This window comes from Telmatherina bonti (assembly GCF_933228915.1).
Source record: "Telmatherina bonti genome assembly, chromosome: 9".
NCBI classification, from domain to species: Eukaryota; Metazoa; Chordata; class Actinopteri; order Atheriniformes; family Telmatherinidae; genus Telmatherina; species Telmatherina bonti.
Genome location: NC_136627.1, coordinates 34,740,963 through 34,759,953, shown reverse-complemented (window position 1 = coordinate 34,759,953; position 18,991 = coordinate 34,740,963). Strand labels below are relative to the sequence as shown.

The following is an 18,991-nucleotide window of genomic DNA, read 5'->3' as shown; positions in this document are numbered from 1 at the left end:
CTTAATAAACAAAGCTGCTCTGAGATTCTGCACATCTTCTCTCTGATGTCTGTAACCTGAAAACTTTGAACTGAATATCTCAGTTATGTTTAAATCATTTTAATATTTGCAGGTTATAAATCTACTATCCACAGTTCAACATTATGAATTCATTTTACAGCATTTCATCAAAGCTCAGCAGGAAGTTTAATTCTTGACAGGACTCATGGTTAGATGCTGCAGCAATAAAAAGAGGTTTACCTTCCTTCAATGGATGTTCAAGGAGGATTGAGGTACAACTTGAGAACTGAGGTTAAAAACATTTCTACTGGTGTCAGAGGAGGGAGTGTTTGTGGTTACGGGCTGTGGAGGGGGCAACAAGAATGCATATTCAGATGATTGTATTCAAGCCAAAGTTAAACCACTGTCCTGTTGTATTTGACTTAGAAACCAGCTACAGTGCTGCGTAAGCACATTAGGATTATAAAGGGCAGCCATGTGAAGTAAAAATTATAATTCAGTTGCACATACTGGAAAGATGAGGAAGTATACTCGGCACATACTACCATTAAAAGACTGGCTTGGTTGTATATCCTCCTCATATTTATAAGCTCTGCATGCCTGAGCAATCCAAGCATCAGTGCTGTGGAAACATTTATCAGGAGCACATATTTAGTTTAGTTTCTTGTTTCTGTAAGATCAACCGCTGCTGCTGGTCAAACTTCCTAGTTTATCACCATCAAAACCAGCTGCTCTTATGTGTTGTTACACAACCTGCTGTGTAGAAACTTCTGTAAACAAACACTTCTTTAAAGTTGGCTTTCAGGAATGTACTTCATGTTTCTGAACCATGCTTTACTATGTCTTGCTTTGCTAATATTTGGTCATATTTGCCCCTACGCTGCCTCTTCTCGTCACCTCCGTATTACCTCTTGCGTTTGTGCAGCTTTAATTTCAGAGGACACACAGAAACCACGAGGTAACGATCACAAACATGCAGACACATCATTAGAAGTGAGAACATTATCTAAGAAGCCTACCAGCACTGATGCTGAGAAAAACACCGTTTCAACAGCAAACATGAGTTTTTAACCAGCCTAACCCTTTATAATCATTCAAAGACCTAAATCGAACCATCGCAAGACTATCTGACTTCAGGCTTTAAACTAATAAATGATCTAATGTTGATCAAATGGACTCCAAAGGCATGTGTTTGCAGTAAACAGGGGCTCATGTTCTTTTCTTAGGCCCCCTGCTTGTATTGATCAGAAAATACTCGACATTCTTCCTGCTGTTTTTGATTGATTTTTGTGGCTAAGGCCAGATGCTTTATTACTCCAGTTGTTTCTCAGCTGGATCGTAGTTTGTCAGCATCCAGCTTTGACGGGGAAACCAGCTGCTTTTGATGTGTACTTACTGAGAAAAGCTGCAGCGTTTCAGTGTTTATGGGGGATGTTCTAGATCTGCTGTAGGTCTGCGGCGGAGAGAGCACTCTGCTTTTCAGCCACGTTGAAGCAGCAGCGGAGTTTGTAACTTTGAGGAACTGGAACATGATAAAAGAGGACAGGTTCTGTTTTAGGGACTTCTGTTGTTATCTGGAAGCTGGTTGTGCAACAAAGTGTGTTGCCCCTGCTTGATGGACAACACTAAAGAAGCTCAGACGAGTAGTGTTCAGTCAGAGACTTCATCTCAGCAATAATGAAGAACATCCATTACCCAAACCAGTACCTGTTGGCATCTCTGGTCTGCAGTTTTTCCCTGTTAACACACCTGGCTGAAATGAATGGCTCAATAACAGCTTTGCAAAGAACATAAGGAGGTCCATTAATCTGAATCAGGTGTGTTTGAGGAGGAAAACATCTAAAACCGACTGAGCAGTGATCATTGCTTGACAGAATGCATATTCAGATGATCATGTTTGAGCCAAAGTTAAAGCACAGTTGCATTTACTGTTTTCTTTTTGTCTTTATTTGTTACAAGTTGACTGTTAAAGTGTGAAGTCTGCTCTGTTGGTGTTTATTCTACCAACTCAGCGCTCTGGTGTCGTCTCTGATGTCTGTGGGTCAGTAGATTAAAACCTCTGTCTTTTCCAGTGCTTGTTTTATGACCATGTGCTTCTACGTGTCCAGGGTGTGACGTACTGTGGGGAAAGCTCCGCCAGCAGTCTGACCATGGCGAACGTTCCCTGGCACCAGGAGGTGGTCGCCTTCGTCCAGCAGCTGGCTGACATGTTGCCTCAGTATGAAGTTGCCTGCGAGCACGAGCACTCAAACTGTTTGCTCATTGCACACACTAAGGTAAGAACACAGCTAAGAGGCTCACATCTATTTTAATAACGTTCTACATCTACATTCCCAGTGAAACAGGAACTTGGAACATCTTCACTCTATGTCTGGATAGCGGACGTTCCTCACCTCCCTTCATTGGAAGAAGGAAAACGTGGTCTGACTACTTGCATGTGCGCACAAAGCTGTCTCCAGAAGTGTCCCAAGAGTTCATAGTCGTAGTTTTCCTGATTTAAACAGGTCACTTAGCTTGAGCTAAGATCTTTAATGTTCATACCAACCAGACAGCAACTGGTCGCCAAGTTGTCAAACCAGTTCCACGGTATAATTTAGCGAGGACTTAGGACACATACACATCAGCCTTTTTCATTTCGAATCTGAGTCCTTTTGCTTGGAAAGTCCGCTTCGTCTGGGGAAATGTGAATGCACCAAATGAATTCTGATTCGGACTAAAGAATCAGATTTGGTTCGCCAAAAACGCAGGTCTCTGCCCGTTTAAGGCGGACCAAATACAGGAAGTGGAATACAAAGAAAGTTACTTCCTGCGTAGTGATAGTTTCGTCTCCATGTTTAACTCACAACAGTTTTCTTGTCTGTCCTCTCTTTTGCGAAATACTAGTGCACCTCTGGTGGGAATGGGGATATATTAAGGAAAAGGTTTAGCGTTTGAACAAAGTGCAGCGTAAACGTGATCTTGGTATGAATGGATACACCCTCCTACAACTGGACCAGGTCTAGTGGACTGGTCTGATGTGAAGGCACACTTAAACTCTTTAAGACCTCCTATTTTTCCCAAGAAATCTTTACATTTGAGAGTTTTCTGGACATTTGAATTAATCTATGAAAACCTTATGTTTCTCCCTGTGAGACGAAAGTAAAGACTTTAAAATAAAAGTATTTTTCAAGGTTGAACCCTCAGCTTTCATGGTAAATGATTGATTTATTTACCTCCTTTTTTTTATCAGTTTGTTTTTTAAATCCAAATGCTTGACAAGGCTTGAACACTGCTTGCATGCTCTTCTTTTCAGTGCTTCTTTATTATTTTAGACACATTTCCCTTTGAGATTAGCCCTCCAAACAGCATGGGAGTTCACTTGAGGTTCCAAGGTTTTAAATTGGTATTTTGACGTTGTCTTGTTTGATCATTAATTTAGTATAGTCTCCTGTCAGCCCCTTTTCTGCACAACGCAGCGGGAGGAGGGTTTTCTTCTTTGGCTAAGGCACACCGCCCGATAAAACATGTCATTCTGAGTGTCAGTGCTCCACTAAAGCAACTGTCTGTCAATAATTAATGATGATTAATTGCCGTCTGGGTTCCAGTGGACAGCTGGTCAGAAACGTGCCACCAGATAGCCGTACGGAAGGGATCAAGGACTTTGATCATCCTCCTGCTTTATTCTTCCATTTCTGTAAATATTTAAAGATGCTTCAACTATTCCAGATCAACAGAATTACCTAAACTACAACTTGAGACAAAAAAAACTGTTGTTGTAGTTAATTTCTTCTCTTTTCTCAAACTCGATCCATATTTCACCAGACTCATGTCTGTAGAAACATAACAGCAGACATTTGTGCACACCTCAGTTCATTTGCACCTCCTCGCTTCCGACTGTCAGCACACACCCTCAAACGCTCCCTGCTGTCGTCAGGTTGCGCTGTAGTGCTGCTTGTAGGTCTGATGAATAAGAGCTCTGTCTGTGTCACCGTGACAAAAATGAACAGCCGTTGAGCCGAGTACATATTTTTCTTCCCATTAAGCTTTTCTTTTGTCCTCCACTGCATATAAATATGTGTTTTTCTGTCCATGCATTTGAACAAGTAGTCAGGGAAGCATGGTGATGTGAAACAGCAGTGATGCTCGGTGCTCAGGTGCAGCTGGGGATGATAGATGGTGTTTGCTATGTGTATTTTTACCTCTGGTAATCTGGAGTCCTGTGCTCCATCAGCCCAGAACACAGTCCGCCCATCAAGCTGTGATGGAGCCAGGTCTCTGGAAAGATGGAAGCCCATCAAACGTCCGAGGGTCTGCTGCACTTCATCTTTGCATCTTTGTCTTCTTGTGTACAAAACATACTTAAGTTTAAAAATCCAGACAGCATGTCAGCTGTCTTCCTGAGGGGGGAGGATGTTATAAAGAAAACTGCCACTGTTTTTTTGCAGTTTTATGTGGCCATGTCTAATTTCAGACTAAATAAATGACTTGTCTCTTGATCATATCACGTTTTACTGTTTTCATTACTTGTTGTATAAAATGATGCTTAAACATAGTTAATATTCTGTTGTGGATTATGTCTGCCTCCTGTTACTCCCCAGTCTGAGTATGAGAGCACATGAGGGGACACAGTGTAGTTACATATTCAGAAAGACTAACACCCCTGCAGCATCAGTAATTGCTTTGGCATTGTCCCAGTCTGCAGGGAAAAGCTGAATGCTGAGGGGAAAAGAACTTGTTTTTAGAGTCATTCGGTCTCGTTCCACTAATCAACCCACTCAGGTATGTTGAAAATGTTTTCACTGACTCAGGTACTTTATTCACTGGAATAAACGTCTTATTTCAACGGCAGGAGGAACTGATCTTCAAGTTCACAATAAAAGATTCAAATCTATTTGATTAAGTCTCGATTGGTTCACACTGCATCGCTATTCTGCAACGTGGCGACACAGACTAAAAGATTTTTCCATACATTAGAGCCCAAGTTGACTTTATCAAGCTGCTCCAGCTGTTTTGCAGACAAGTTGCTTACTTGACATTTAATAATGTGATACAAGAGGCTCCTTGTGATTCCATCTGATTTGCTGACATGGTTGCTGAAGAGAAGCCGGCACTTTCTCTCCACAGCTAAATCCAGTCTATCATGATAATGTGTGCAGGAAATGTCAAGTAGGAAGATGTGTTCATGCCCATGTTTAACTAAATTCTGCCCAGTTTGCTGAGTTTAGCATAGTTTTTCTTTACCATGTTTCTTTTACGTTGACTTATTTTCCTTTTCCACGTCCCCAGAGCCGCATTGCTTACATCTCATTGGCTGCTAACCACCGATTTTCCTCAGATCTGGACTGTGTGTCTATCACTTCCAACATATATCTGCAATGTGCAGATCTTAAAGAAAAAACTTAATTAATCATATTGAAGCTCTGCTGGGTCTCCTCTCTTCACCAGCATCAGAAGTTACGTCCAGAGATGGAACCAGTTTCTTTTTTAAAAGGTTTTTTTAACAGAATATTCGACATGCCAGACCTGAAGGTGGTGCTGTAACGCTGCCACACAAATACACCAGGAACAGAAAAAGACATGCAGCGCAAAGTTTGTTACATCAAGATCACCACCAAAATTGAATCTGTTCTTCTTTTTCACATTTCCAACAACTCCTGATAATGTAATTAAAATCCATCCATAACGTTTTGAGTTGTTGAACACAAACAGATAAACGTCAATAAAAACAAAACCTCCTTGGCGGAGGTAAGAAAAAAACCTTGGATCACACAAGGAGCAAAACCAGAGTGGGAGGAGCCAAGACAGGCCGCCACTTTTACATCCTACTAGTTTCCAAACATTACCTACCCCAGCTTTGACGCACAAAGATAACTCCCAAATATTGTCCAGAACATGCAGTCTGCAGCTGCTTCAGATGGCATGTCAACCAGTGCAGATGGTGGGTTGGTGTTGGGTGTTTTCTGCGTGTGTTTGGGTGTTTTTAGAGTAAACTTAGCAACTTGTCCTCTGTCAACAGATTATCTCACTGATTATCAATTAAATCAGAAGTTTTTTGACTCAATCTGGCAACATCTGTGAAAGTTCTGTTCAGGAGAACTAAAGGTGAAGAGGAAGCGTGCGCGTGCGCGCGCGCGCGTGTGTGTCACATGTTAAGGTTCATTCGCTAAGCTGATCAGCGAGTCACAGTGAGCTCTGCTGTGACGCAGATTCTGTTTGGTCAGTCGCTGCTAAACCAGCAGGATTTTATTTAACTGAATAAAATCCTTATAAATAGCAGTTTCATATTTTCAGTGCCCTAAATATCTTGAGACGGTGTTGTCTCTGCAGGCAAGGAATCCAGAGTATGAATTCCTGCACGTTTATGTGTAACTTATATAACGGCAGAGTTCAATATGCATGACAGTCTGCTTTTCATGTGCAACTGTGCATGTGGTGTGTATGTGTGCATATGCATGTGTGTCTCTCTAGCAAGCGGTTGTGTTTATGCATCATCATTAGATCCTTTTTAACCACTGGTATGCATTTCTCTCGCCCTCTCCCATCCGGTATTCTACATTTACTTCCAGTCTCTTCCTCCTTCATCTTCTTTCATCCCCTCCCCCCGTCTTTGTTTTCTGCAAAAGCATGTTGACTTACAGATCCGTTCTAATATCAGAGCTGTTGGTTTTGTGTTTAAAGGTACGAATGAAATCATCACTTGCACCATTACTGCATATTATTAATGTTCATCGTTTCTGTTGGGAACAAAAATATCCTTCAGTACCCAGCGGAAGGGTTCTCCTCCTCCAGTCAGTGTACGCTGGCCCTGCACACAGGGGTGGCTTTGCAGTAACAGCAACAGTTTTACAGCAAAAAAGGGAAGAAATGATGGATTTTAGGGAAGAAATGATGGATTTTAACGTGTTAAAAGTCTCCATGTTGGTTTTAAGTTGGATTTTACTGCCATTTTTACTGGTATTGGCAATATCAGTATTATCAGTAAATATCATCCTTTCTCATTACCAGAAACATTAACTCCCAATAGGCGCTACTTTAAAGGTTTTTTTTCCCCTCCTCTTCTCAAGCCTCATTAGCAATCCAGCAGGCAGTTTTCCTGTAATGGCCGAGGCAAACACAACAGATCTCCGCTCATACCGCTCACATTGCTGCTCCCTCTGTGACTCATCCTCTGTAGGAACGTCTTTAGCTGAGCAAATAAGTGTTAGTCCTTCATAAATGCATTTAGAATCGTTTCTAATTGCTATTTCTAAAAGAGCAAATGGAGAGAAAACAAAATGTTCTGTTTGTTTGCTTTTTTTTTTTCACTCTTTTGAACAATAACTTTGTTTTCTGGCTGCTGATTCATGGTGAAAGTCCATGAATCCTAAAGAAACAAAGGTTAATGTATTTTGGCCGGGACCACGCAAAGCAGCCATGAACCCAAAGGCACTTTGAAATACCAAACATGAGAACTCAAAGCACACCAGTCGCCCCCAGTGACAACCTAAAAGCATTTTCTGTCCATTGATAGTTGATAAAAAAGCTTCAAACTGCAGCTTGGACTAAGTTTAAGTCATCAAGGTCTCTTATAGATCAAACTTTGGTCAACTTTTTGCAGATAAGCAGAACATTTCCTGCATGTTGACGATGATGTTCAGTCTTTCCCATCGAGACAAACGACTAAATTAAATGTTATTTCAGATGAAAAAACCTGCATATCAGCAGCTAACTCGCTTGTTTTGCCAGTTTAGAGTGATGAGAAGATTTTCCCGTCCTTCAGCTGACATCCCTCAGGTGAGCTGAGAAAACTAGCAAAGTAACTTGTAACATGGTGGCTGCGTTGCATGCTGTCTGGTTCCTCTCAGCTCTTCTATGATAACAAGAAACTATATTATAACTATTATCCTGTACTAACTGGAGAACACTGCTGCATGCTGGGAAAGCTGGGGTCAACCAGTCTCAGCGAGGCAGGTTAGTGTCAGAGTATTTTAACGCGCTTTCAAATGCTGCACCCTGTAGCTCCATACTCCTCTCTCTGTTTACCTCCTTGCATGGCTGTCTTTATAGTGAGATGGACGCTGAATCGGTTGAAATGAGAGGCGGTGATTGATACGAGCATCTCACTCAAGAAGCTGTGTGTGAGGTTTATATCTAGATTCTTTTAAGTGAACTTCACCATCTTTAACACCACTGAGTTCCTTTTCCAATTCTCAATAAGCAACATTTCAGTCACAATTTCTGACTCATTTTGCTTGTTTTGTGTGACAGAAGAAAAGAGAAGAAGAACAGCTTTGTCTGGAATTTGGCTGAATTCATTTGTTTCATAAAAGATGCAACAAGGTTTAATCTTGGAGCGTATGCAGGACGCCTTGACCCATTTGAACCAGTCTCCAGCTGCACTATCTCAGGGTACCAGTGCAGGTCTGAAAGCTTTTATTTCATACAGTTTGAATAGGATTGATGTATTTGCAGGAGTTTTGTCAGAGTGGTTTTGTTGTAAGAAAGTCTATTTTCCAGTGTCATGTCAGCACGCTTGATGAAACTAGTGACATTTACTTTTTACTTTTAACATGGTTCAAGTGTTGACCAGCTCGGCCTGGTACTGTGGGTAGTAACATGAAAAAAATTTAAGAAATGCATAAAACTGCCAGGTAAAAGCGGAGTTCTGACAGATTTATCGCCAACGCTGGTTACTGCACAAAGAAAACTCAAGAGAAGTCACAAACAGAGGAACAAATATCAACTTAAGAGTCTCTAAACGTTGTTAAAAATAACTTTAAGCAAAATTCTACTGAAAACAGCAGCACAGTAGAATTTCATTCCAGCAGACAAGTCGCTTCACACAATCAATAGTTTGAGCCAAACCAGCCGAGCTGCACACGTCCGTTCACAGCCGACAGGTTGACAGCTCTTTCAAACCAGAGCTGCTGCGATTGGCTGGAAGGGCTGGACATCAGCCAATCAGTTGTCAGTGGAGGCAGCAGAAAGGTCAAGGAGAGCTGATGATGATATTGAATTGACTGAGCTGGGAGTCAGTCCAGACCCAGTGTAAAAACACTGGTTTTATGTACTAAATGGAACATAGTAAAGTTAATGAGCGTGCACAGCAGCCTGGGGTTGTACATACCTGAGCTGCATGCAACCAATGAGCAGAGAGAAACAAAGAGCAGAGGTGGGCTTTTGACTGATTGTACCGTTAAACTTTCATCATCCATGATTATCCTAATATTACTTAATTCATCATCTGGGCCGAATGGGTGTAAAAAAACAGTAAATGTTTTTATTGTCAGCAGTTGTCATGCTGCAGCCTCAGCTTAGACTGAGAAGTCAAGAGAGCTGACAATAATTATTGCAAGCTTTGTGGTTACAAACTGTCCAACAAATGTAGACTTGTAGAAAAGTTTTTGCTGCTACTCATCCCCGATCCGTTTTACCCATCTACTTTATATTCATACGTATGGAAGCGTAGAGCTGTCATCCTAATTAAACAAAGTTGGGGCCTTATCACGTTAAAACATGATGGTTTTATTGTAAAAACGTGAAACGTATCACAATATAACGTGATGGTTTTATTGTAAAAACATGAAACGTATCACAATATAACGTGATGGTTTTATTGTAAAAACGTGAATCTTATGTCATAACGTGATGGTTTTGTTGTAAAAACGTGAAACGTATCACGTTATAACGTGATGGTTTTATTGTAAAAACGTGAAACGTATCACATTATAACATGATGGTTTTATCGGAAAAACATGAAACGTAACACGTTATATAACGTGGTGGTTTTATTGTAAAATGTGAAACGTAACACGTTATAACGTGATGGTTTTATTGTAAAAACGTGAAACGTATTACGATATAACGTGACGGTTTTATTGTAAAAACTTAAAACGTATCACGTTATAACGGGATGGTTTGATTGTAAAAATGTGAAACGTATCACGTTATAACGTGATGGTTTTATTGTAAAAACGTGAAACATAACACGTCATAACGTGATGGTTTTATTGTAAAAACGTGAAACGTATCACGTTATAACATGAGTGGTTTTATTGTAAAAATGTGAAACGTATCACATTATAACATGATGGTTTTATCGGAAAAACGTGAAACGTAACACGTTATATAACGTGATGGTTTTATTGTAAAACGTGAAACGTAACACGTTATAACATGATGGTTTTTTTGTAAAAACGTGAAACGTGTCACGTTGTAACATGATGGTTTTACCGGAAAAAGGTGAAACATGTCGCGTTATAACGTGATGGTTTTATTGTAAAAACGTATCACGTTATAACGTGATGGTTTTATTGTAAAAACGTATCACGCTATAACGTGATGGTTTTTCTGTAAAAACGTATCACGTTATAACGTGATGGTTTTATTGTAAAAACGTGAAACTTATCACAATATAACATGATGGTTTTATTGTAAAAACGTGAAACGTATCACGCTATAACATGATGGTTTTATTGTAAAAACATTAAACATATCACGATATAACGTGATGGTTTTATTGTAAAAACATGAAATGTAACATGTTATAACGTGATGGTTTTATTGTAAAAACGTGAAACATAACACATTATAACATGATGGTTTTTTTGTAAAAACGTGAAACGTGTCACGTTGTAACATGATGGTTTTACCGGAAAAACGTGAAACATATCGCGTTATAACGTGATGGTTTTATTGTAAAAACGTATCACGTTATAACGTGATGGTTTTATTGTAAAAACGTATCACGCTATAACGTGATGGTTTTTCTGTAAAAACGTATCACGTTATAACGTGATGGTTTTATTGTAAAAACGTGAAACTTATCACAATATAACATGATGGTTTTATTGTAAAAACGTGAAACGTATCACGTTATAACATGATGGTTTTATTGTAAAAACATTAAACATATCACGATATAACGTGATGGTTTTATTGTAAAAACGTGAAATGTAACATGTTATAACGTGATGGTTTTATTGTAAAAACGTGAAACATATCACATTATAACATGATGGTTTTTTTGTAAAAACGTGAAACGTGTCACGTTGTAACATGATGGTTTTACCGGAAAAACGTGAAACATATCGCGTTATAACATGATGGTTTTATTGTAAAAACGTATCACGTTATATCGTGATGGTTTTATTGTAAAAACGTATCACGCTATAACGTGATGGTTTTTCTGTAAAAACGTATCACGTTATAACGTGATGGTTTTATTGTAAAAACGTGAAACTTATCACAATATAACATGATGGTTTTATTGTAAAAACGTGAAACGTATCACGTTATAACATGATGGTTTTATTGTAAAAACATTAAACATATCACGATATAACGTGATGGTTTTATTGTAAAAACGTGAAATGTAACATGTTATAACGTGATGGTTTTATTGTAAAAACGTGAAACATAACACATTATAACATGTTGGTTTTATTGTAAAAACGTGAACTGTATCACAATATAACATGATGGTTTTATTGTAAAAACGTGAAACATCGCGTTATAACGTGATGGTTTTATTGTAAAAACGTATCACGCTATAACGTGATGGTTTTTCTGTAAAAACGTATCACGTTATAACGTGATGGTTTTATTGTAAAAACGTGAAACTTATCACAAAATAACATGATGGTTTTATTGTAAAAACGTGAAACGTATCACGTTATAACGTGATGGTTTTATTGTAAAAACGTATCACGTTATAACGTGATGGTTTTATTGTAAAAACGTATCACGCTATAACGTGATGGTTTTTCTGTAAAAACGTATCACGTTATAACGTGATGGTTTTATTGTAAAAACGTGAAACTTATCACAATATAACATGATGGTTTTATTGTAAAAACGTGAAACGTATCACGTTATAACATGATGGTTTTATTGTAAAAACATTAAACATATCACGATATAACGTGATGGTTTTATTGTAAAAACGTGAAATGTAACATGTTATAACGTGATGGTTTTATTGTAAAAACGTGAAACATAACACATTATAACATGATGGGTTTTTTGTAAAAACGTGAAACGTGTCACGTTGTAACATGATGGTTTTACCGGAAAAACGTGAGACATATCGCGTTATAACGTGATGGTTTTATTGTAAAAACGTATCACGTTATATCGTGGTGGTTTTATTGTAAAAACGTATCACGCTATAACGTGATGGTTTTTCTGTAAAAACGTATCACGTTATAACGTGATGGTTTTATTGTAAAAACGTGAAACTTATCACAATATAACATGATGGTTTTATTGTAAAAACGTGAAACGTATCACGTTATAACATGATGGTTTTATTGTAAAAACATTAAACATATCACGATATAACGTGATGGTTTTATTGTAAAAACGTGAAATGTAACATGTTATAACGTGATGGTTTTATTGTAAAAACGTGAAACATAACACATTATAACATGTTGGTTTTATTGTAAAAACGTGAACTGTATCACAATATAACATGATGGTTTTATTGTAAAAACGTGAAACGTAACACGATATAACGTGATGGTTTTATTGTAAAAACGTGAAACGTATCACGTTATAACATGATGGTTTTATCGGAAAAACATGAAACGTATCACAATATAACGTTATGGTTTTATTGTATAAACGTGAAACGTAACACGTTATAACGTGATGGTTTTATTGTAAAAACGTGAAACGTAACACGTTATAACGTGATGGTTTTATTGTAAAAACGTGAAACGTATCATGTTTTGACGTGATATGTTTGAGAACGTGAATATGGGCATTTTTTACTTTAGATGAGAAAGTTGTGTGAGAGGTGTGGATAGGAGATCACAAATGGCTCATTTACAGGACTTTATAAAGTTTGACTTCATGCTTGGGTTAAGAAATGGTGAAATTTTGCTGCTATTGAAAACTTTGGATGACGTAATAAGTATGCGTAGTTCAAGGATCATTTTAAAAGGTATGGGTCTGTACAGAAGGATCTGTACTGTCAGGTCCTCTTGGCGTGTCATAATTTCTTGAGTGGCACGGGAATCGCTATAAATACAAACCGCATCATCTTAGCTGCATTCAAGTGGTTACACATTTTTACAATAAATATTGTTACGTTAAAATGTGATACGTTTCACGTTTTTACAATAAATTGTCATGTTGTAACGTGTTACTTTCACGTTTTTTACAATAAATTATCACGTTATAATTTGATAGGACACCCCCACTTATTTTTACAGTATGATGACAGCTCTACATTTCCATACATACGGCTCATGAGACTCACTGTAATAAAACTACGGCTGCTCATCGACCACCCATACTGCCTTTTTGCTTTCTTCCAGTTTAAGGTGGACGGTGAGTGGTGGACATGGATCGACTACGGGCGTTTTCAGGAGCTGGTCCAGGCTCATGAGGACAGTGAGGGACAGCAGAGCTTCTCAGCGTTAGACTACGTTGCCAAGACCCCCAGCTGGGCTCTGTTCGGTGCACACGAGCAAGGCTTTGACCCCGCTGACACTCGCTTCCAGCGACGGAACAGAAGCAAAGATATCTCTGGATGCTGATACCGGAAACGAGAAGCAAACATGGACGAAGGACTTGTGTGAATTGCAGTAAAACACAAAATACTGAAGAATGTATGTTTTCTTTGTAGCTATGGAGAATGTCCACTGCTGCCCTCGTCCTCATGTGGACTCTCTTCCCTCTTTTCACATGTCTAATATCTTGATCGCTGATCAGTCCAGAGCTACAGCTGTTTTCTACACATTCCCCTGGTGTTACTGAAAGTGCTTTGCATGTAGGACAGACATTTGATGCCTTCAGCTGCTTAAAAAGGTCATCATGTCCATTTCTTTGACGTCCATGATTATCTGGCTGCAGATAATTAGCTACACATTTTTCTAAATCCGTGTTATAACTGCGTAGCGACGGACATGAGAAGTATGTGATTAAAGCATCCTTATTTTTCCTCCTACATGCAGGAGCAAGACATTCTTCCCAGGCTCCTTTGTGCTTCGTCCTGATAGGCCAGTGGTTGTTTCTAATTAGCATTAATGCTGTACTTCCTGTTGTGATGCTCTCATAAGTTTAATTCATCCTTATTCATGTCCATTTTATTCGGTTTGACTCATCTGATTATTAATGTTTGAACTTGAGTCCAGCTCCTTATAGTTTCTCTAAATATTAGACAAACTGATGTATAATGATGACTTTAGTAATCCAGTTGGAAAAAAATTCCTTTTACTTTGTTTTATATGAACGAAAGTCTTGATCTAAATGTTTTGTTTCTTTTCAGACGTGTTGCATCGTCTCTGTTAAACAGCTAGTCTGCATATTTCACTGTAATAAATTTAATTCAGAAGTTTGTCACTGCTAGTTTTCATTCAAAACTTACTTTCTGATATTTTCTTAATGGTATTTTGTCCAAGTATTAACAATAATAAAAGAAAATGGCTTTTTACAACTTGAAGGCCAAAAGAGAAGTACGGTTGAAACCAGACTGGAGAAAGAAATGTGATGATAAATACAGATAAATTGCTGCTTTCCAAATCATGTGTTGAGGTTTCATTCTAAAATAAAGTAAAAGAAAATAGCTAATGAGTCATCTTCCAAGGAATATTCTAATGTTGCATTAGTGTTTGTTTTTTGTAGCTTGTTTTTATTATAGATCTTTAATTATAACAAAAAAACCTAATTAGTTGTAGTTTTTACTCCACAGGAATGACTGCTGAAAAGGGTGACCTCATCACATTTCAGTTTCATTTGTTTCATGCTTACGCAGAAGAAGTTAGAAGTGACGTGAAGAAGAAGAGGAACAGGAAATAAAAGCACCTGAAGAAGACGCAGAAGAAGTTCAAAACAGAAACCAACTTTGTGCTCTTATTCTCCTTCTTCTTCTGGTGCTTTTGGATGGTTGTAAATAACTTTATGGCGGCGCATTACCGCTACCAGTGTCAGCACAGAAGTGCACTCTGAACTCAGCACTGCCTCCTGGTGGATGAACTGACTATGGCAACGTATGACGATGGCTACGTTTGAAAACGTTGACATGTGGACCTTCACTGGAGAGTCTGTAGAAGTCTCTGACTGAACACTGTGTTGTGTAGAGGATGTGAAGAATGGTCCATGATGTTCAGTCAGCCTCCAGAACAGCAGCTAAACTTCTGGTTTTGTTCTGTTTTCTTGATGCTGCTGCCTCAGCTGATGGGCGCACAGCTGATTGAACTCCACAGCTGACTTGTGGAAGATATCTAAGATCTTAACAGACCTCAGCTTCCTCAGAAAGGAGCGTGTCCTCTGTGCTTTCCTGTCGATGGCCTCGGTGTCATCAGATCCTAATCAGAGTACTTTATTGTCATGCTTTGGTCATGATTAAATTGCTGCAGCTGAGCCTGAAACGGTGAAATATCCATCCATCCATTTTGCTCCACTCATCACAAAGGAAGCTGCCAAAGCAGGAGAAACCGGACTTCCTCCTCTCAGAACCTTCTTCTAGCTCAGCTGGTGGGGTGGAGGTGTTCCCAAGCCCGTCAAGAGACACAGTCCCTCCAGCATGTCCAGGGTCTCCTCCTGGTGGGACAAGCCCGAAACACCTCACCACAGAGGCGTCCAGGAGACATCCTGATCAGACTGGCTCACCTCATCTGGCTCCTGTAGATGTAAGGAGCAGTGATTCTTCTCAAAGCTCTTTCTGGGTGACTGAGCTTCGCTAAGAGACGACCTGGCCACCCTGCGAAGGAATCTCATTTCACCTGCTTGTATTCCAGATTGGGTTTTTCCAGTCAAAGCCGGTGACCACAGGTGAAGGTAGGAACATAGATCGACTGGTGAGTCGAAAGCTTTGCCTTAAGGTCTCTTCCAGGATGTAAACAATGCTTTGTTTACTCCTGCTCCTCCTGAAATCCACTATCGTCTCTTCTGTTTTGTTTTGTTTGTGTTTGAGTTGAGCTGATTGTTTCTGCACCATTTCACAAGACTATTAACCTGTTCTCAGCTTCTTGTCCTCGCTGCAACGCCCCACTAAACTCTGTAAGTCTTCTCATTTACACCTGCAAAGATAAATGTGGATTTCTGTCGTGTCCGTTATTTGAACAGATGCAGCACATTTTCCAATTGAAACGAGGATCATTTCCTGCTATTGTCCCTCAAAATCAAATTATGAGCATTTAATTTATTTCAAAATGTGTCCTGGAATAATTAAAGTTTCTATGACTGATTTGAGATGATCACATGCAAAAGACTGGCTTCTGCTCATTTGTGTTAAAGGATGATTGATGCAGTGTGTGTGTTGAATTTAACTCGTCCGTAATGAAGGCTGTCTGGTGATCAGTGCTGGCTGATTTCAAAAAGCTCTACTTTACATGTGTGGTGGAATTATGCATAATGAATAATGAATAATTGTTGTAAATATTGGTAATTATGCTTGAAGGTTTACAGAAGTAGATTGCTGAATGAGAAAAAGATAATAAATAAAAATGACTGTATAATTATGTTCTTTATTCTTCTAGTTCAATCAGTTTTAAATTCCAAATATTTTTCAAAATACAGTCATCAGACGTCAGTCAGAATAACATCAGTTTTAGACTTGTTACATTATTCAGTGATGAATAAAAAATGTTTTTAATAACCTGAAAATACCCTGAAGCCCCTTCCTGGGAGATCATGTTTAGATTCCCATTTTTCTAAGTTTAAAGAGAAAAAATGTTTATGCTTTGTGGTCAAATCTATCAGCGGAACAAGAAGAGGATGACATGAGAATCTTTTGGAAGTTAAACTATTAGACACACATTTCTCTACATTAACTTCTTTCCCCTTTTTTCATTTTCCACATCTTAATTTCCCGATCTAAAGCCGTCTCACACAAGGATGTGAAAAAACCACATTGCCCCACTTTGGAATAAATTGCTCCAAAAAGATGCTTTTTTTTCTTTTTTAAATCCTGTTTTCATCCCAGTCATTGTGTCCTTGGGCAACACGCGTCACCCTCCTCAGCTCCAGTGTCAGCATCACTGGTGTATGAATGTCTGATGGTGGCCAGAGAGACCGTTGGAGCAGATTGGTTGTCACTTTTTCATCTGCCTGGCCCAGGGCAGCTGTGGCTACAGATGTAGCTTACTATAGATGGAAGGGTAGTTTTATAATCTCAAACTAGGAAAGTAGACCTCATTCATTCCTAGAGTTAATAAAATTTGGATTAAATGTAAAGTGTTTTTAGTATGTAAGCAGAAAAGCTTAAAATTATATCATGGACTCTAATCCATTTATGTTATGTTATGCTATATTATGCTATCATATGCAGTATTGTGCTATCAGATGCTATGTTATGCTATATAATGCTATCATATACTGTGTTATGCTATCATATGCTGTTATGCTATCATGTGCTAGCATATGCTAAGTCATGGTATATTATGCTATGCTATATTATGCCATCATATGCTATTTTATGCTATGCTCTGCTATTTGTATAGCACCTTTAATGAAAAAGACTATTTAAATTGATCCTGTGATTGACTGGAAACCAGTATGAAGATGTTAAAACTGGTGTGATGTGTTCAGATCTCTTAGTCCTAGTTAAAGTTCCAGCAGTAGCATCTGGATGAGCTGCAGATGTACTCTCTCTCATCTGTAAGTTGCTTTGGATAAAAGTGTCCGCTAAATGACTGTAGAATAGAAATAGAATAGAATGCTTAATACAGGACATTCCAGTAATCCAGTCTACTGGAGATGAATGCATGTAGGGGATTCTCCTGGTCTAACTGGGAGACTAAACTGTGCATTCTGTTGATGTTTCTGATGGTAAAAAAAACTGTTTGGTGTGGCTGCTGAAAGTCAGATCTGGGTCTATCAACACTACGAGGTTTCAGACTTGATCGGTGGTGCTATGTCATGCTAATGTCAATATTATTTTTAGCATTATGTAAAACTGTCACAAAATGTCTGTCAAATTCTACATCGATCTGATCTACATCTTTTAGAAAGGATTCAGGAAGAGATAGACTGTGTTGTTACACCACATTTTTCATATGACCCAGTCTGTTTAATAACTTTTCACATTTTGTATTTGCTGTCTTTTTGGGTTGAAGAGTGACTTTAGAGAATATGTGGTGGGCTTAGATATTACAAATGAGTCTTGACAATCTTTAACATGTGCAATAAAACAATAAATAGGCTTGTACTTGGCTGTACACGGTGACAGATGGAGACCAACATGCATGTTAGGTTGATTGATTACTTTAAATTGCCGCTCTGAGTGAGGGTGTGTGTGCTTGTTTGTCTCTCTGCGTGGCCCTGTGATGGACTGGTGACCTGTCCAGGTATACCTGCCTCTCACCCAGTGATTGCTGGGATAGACCCCAGCTTCCCACGACCCTGAATTAGACTAAGCGGTTCAGAAAGTGGATGCATTAGAATGACGTTGTGAGTTATGTGTCTCCGTGTGCTCCTAATGTGCAAGAGACACAAAGTGTGGGATTGATCATGGTTCTTGTAGATGGCTGTAAATGTTTTGGGGGATGTTATCTGTGTAACTGATGGAGGGGAAAGCAGCCGTTAATTCCACCAGTGTCCATCTGTAATCTCCCCATACACCAGATGTCGTGGTTTATATTTTACCTCCAAATCCTCAGCCGGAATAGGGTGGATTGCCCTCTCCGGGTCGGGAGTCAGGTCCTGCCTCAAGTGGAGGAGTTTAAATATCTCGGGGTCTTGTTCACGAGTGAGGGAAGGATGGAGCGTGAGATCGACAGACGGATCGGTGAGGCGTCTGCAGTAATGCGGACTCTGCACCGGTCTGTCGTAGTGAAGAAGGAGCTGAGCCAGAAGGCGAAGCTCTCGATTTACCAGTCGATCTACGTTCCTACCCTCACCTGTGGTCATGAGCTGCTCCTCCGCATCGAGAGGAACCAGTTGAGGTGGCTCGGGCATCTGGTCAGGATGCCTCCTGGACCTCCCTGGTGAGGTGTTCCAGGCACGTCCCTCTGGGAGGAGACCCCGGGGAAGACCCAGGACACGCTGGAGGGATTATATCTCTCGGCTGGCCTGGGAACGC

The 18,991-nt window shown here is 39.3% G+C and overlaps 1 protein-coding gene across 1 annotated transcript in view; it reads left to right on the top strand.

The window, feature by feature from the left end:
- Nucleotides 1–14,236, top strand: part of tyw1 (tRNA-yW synthesizing protein 1 homolog) — a 65,656-nt gene extending 51,420 nt beyond the window's left edge. Inside the window, exons 15-16 of the mRNA XM_079246583.1 lie at nucleotides 2,109–2,276; nucleotides 13,284–14,236. Coding sequence (XP_079102709.1) covers nucleotides 2,109–2,276; nucleotides 13,284–13,505 — 390 coding nt within the window. The 3' untranslated portion in view covers nucleotides 13,506–14,236. The remainder of the gene's footprint in view (nucleotides 1–2,108; nucleotides 2,277–13,283) is intronic.
- Nucleotides 14,237–18,991: the final 4,755 nt, after the last annotated feature.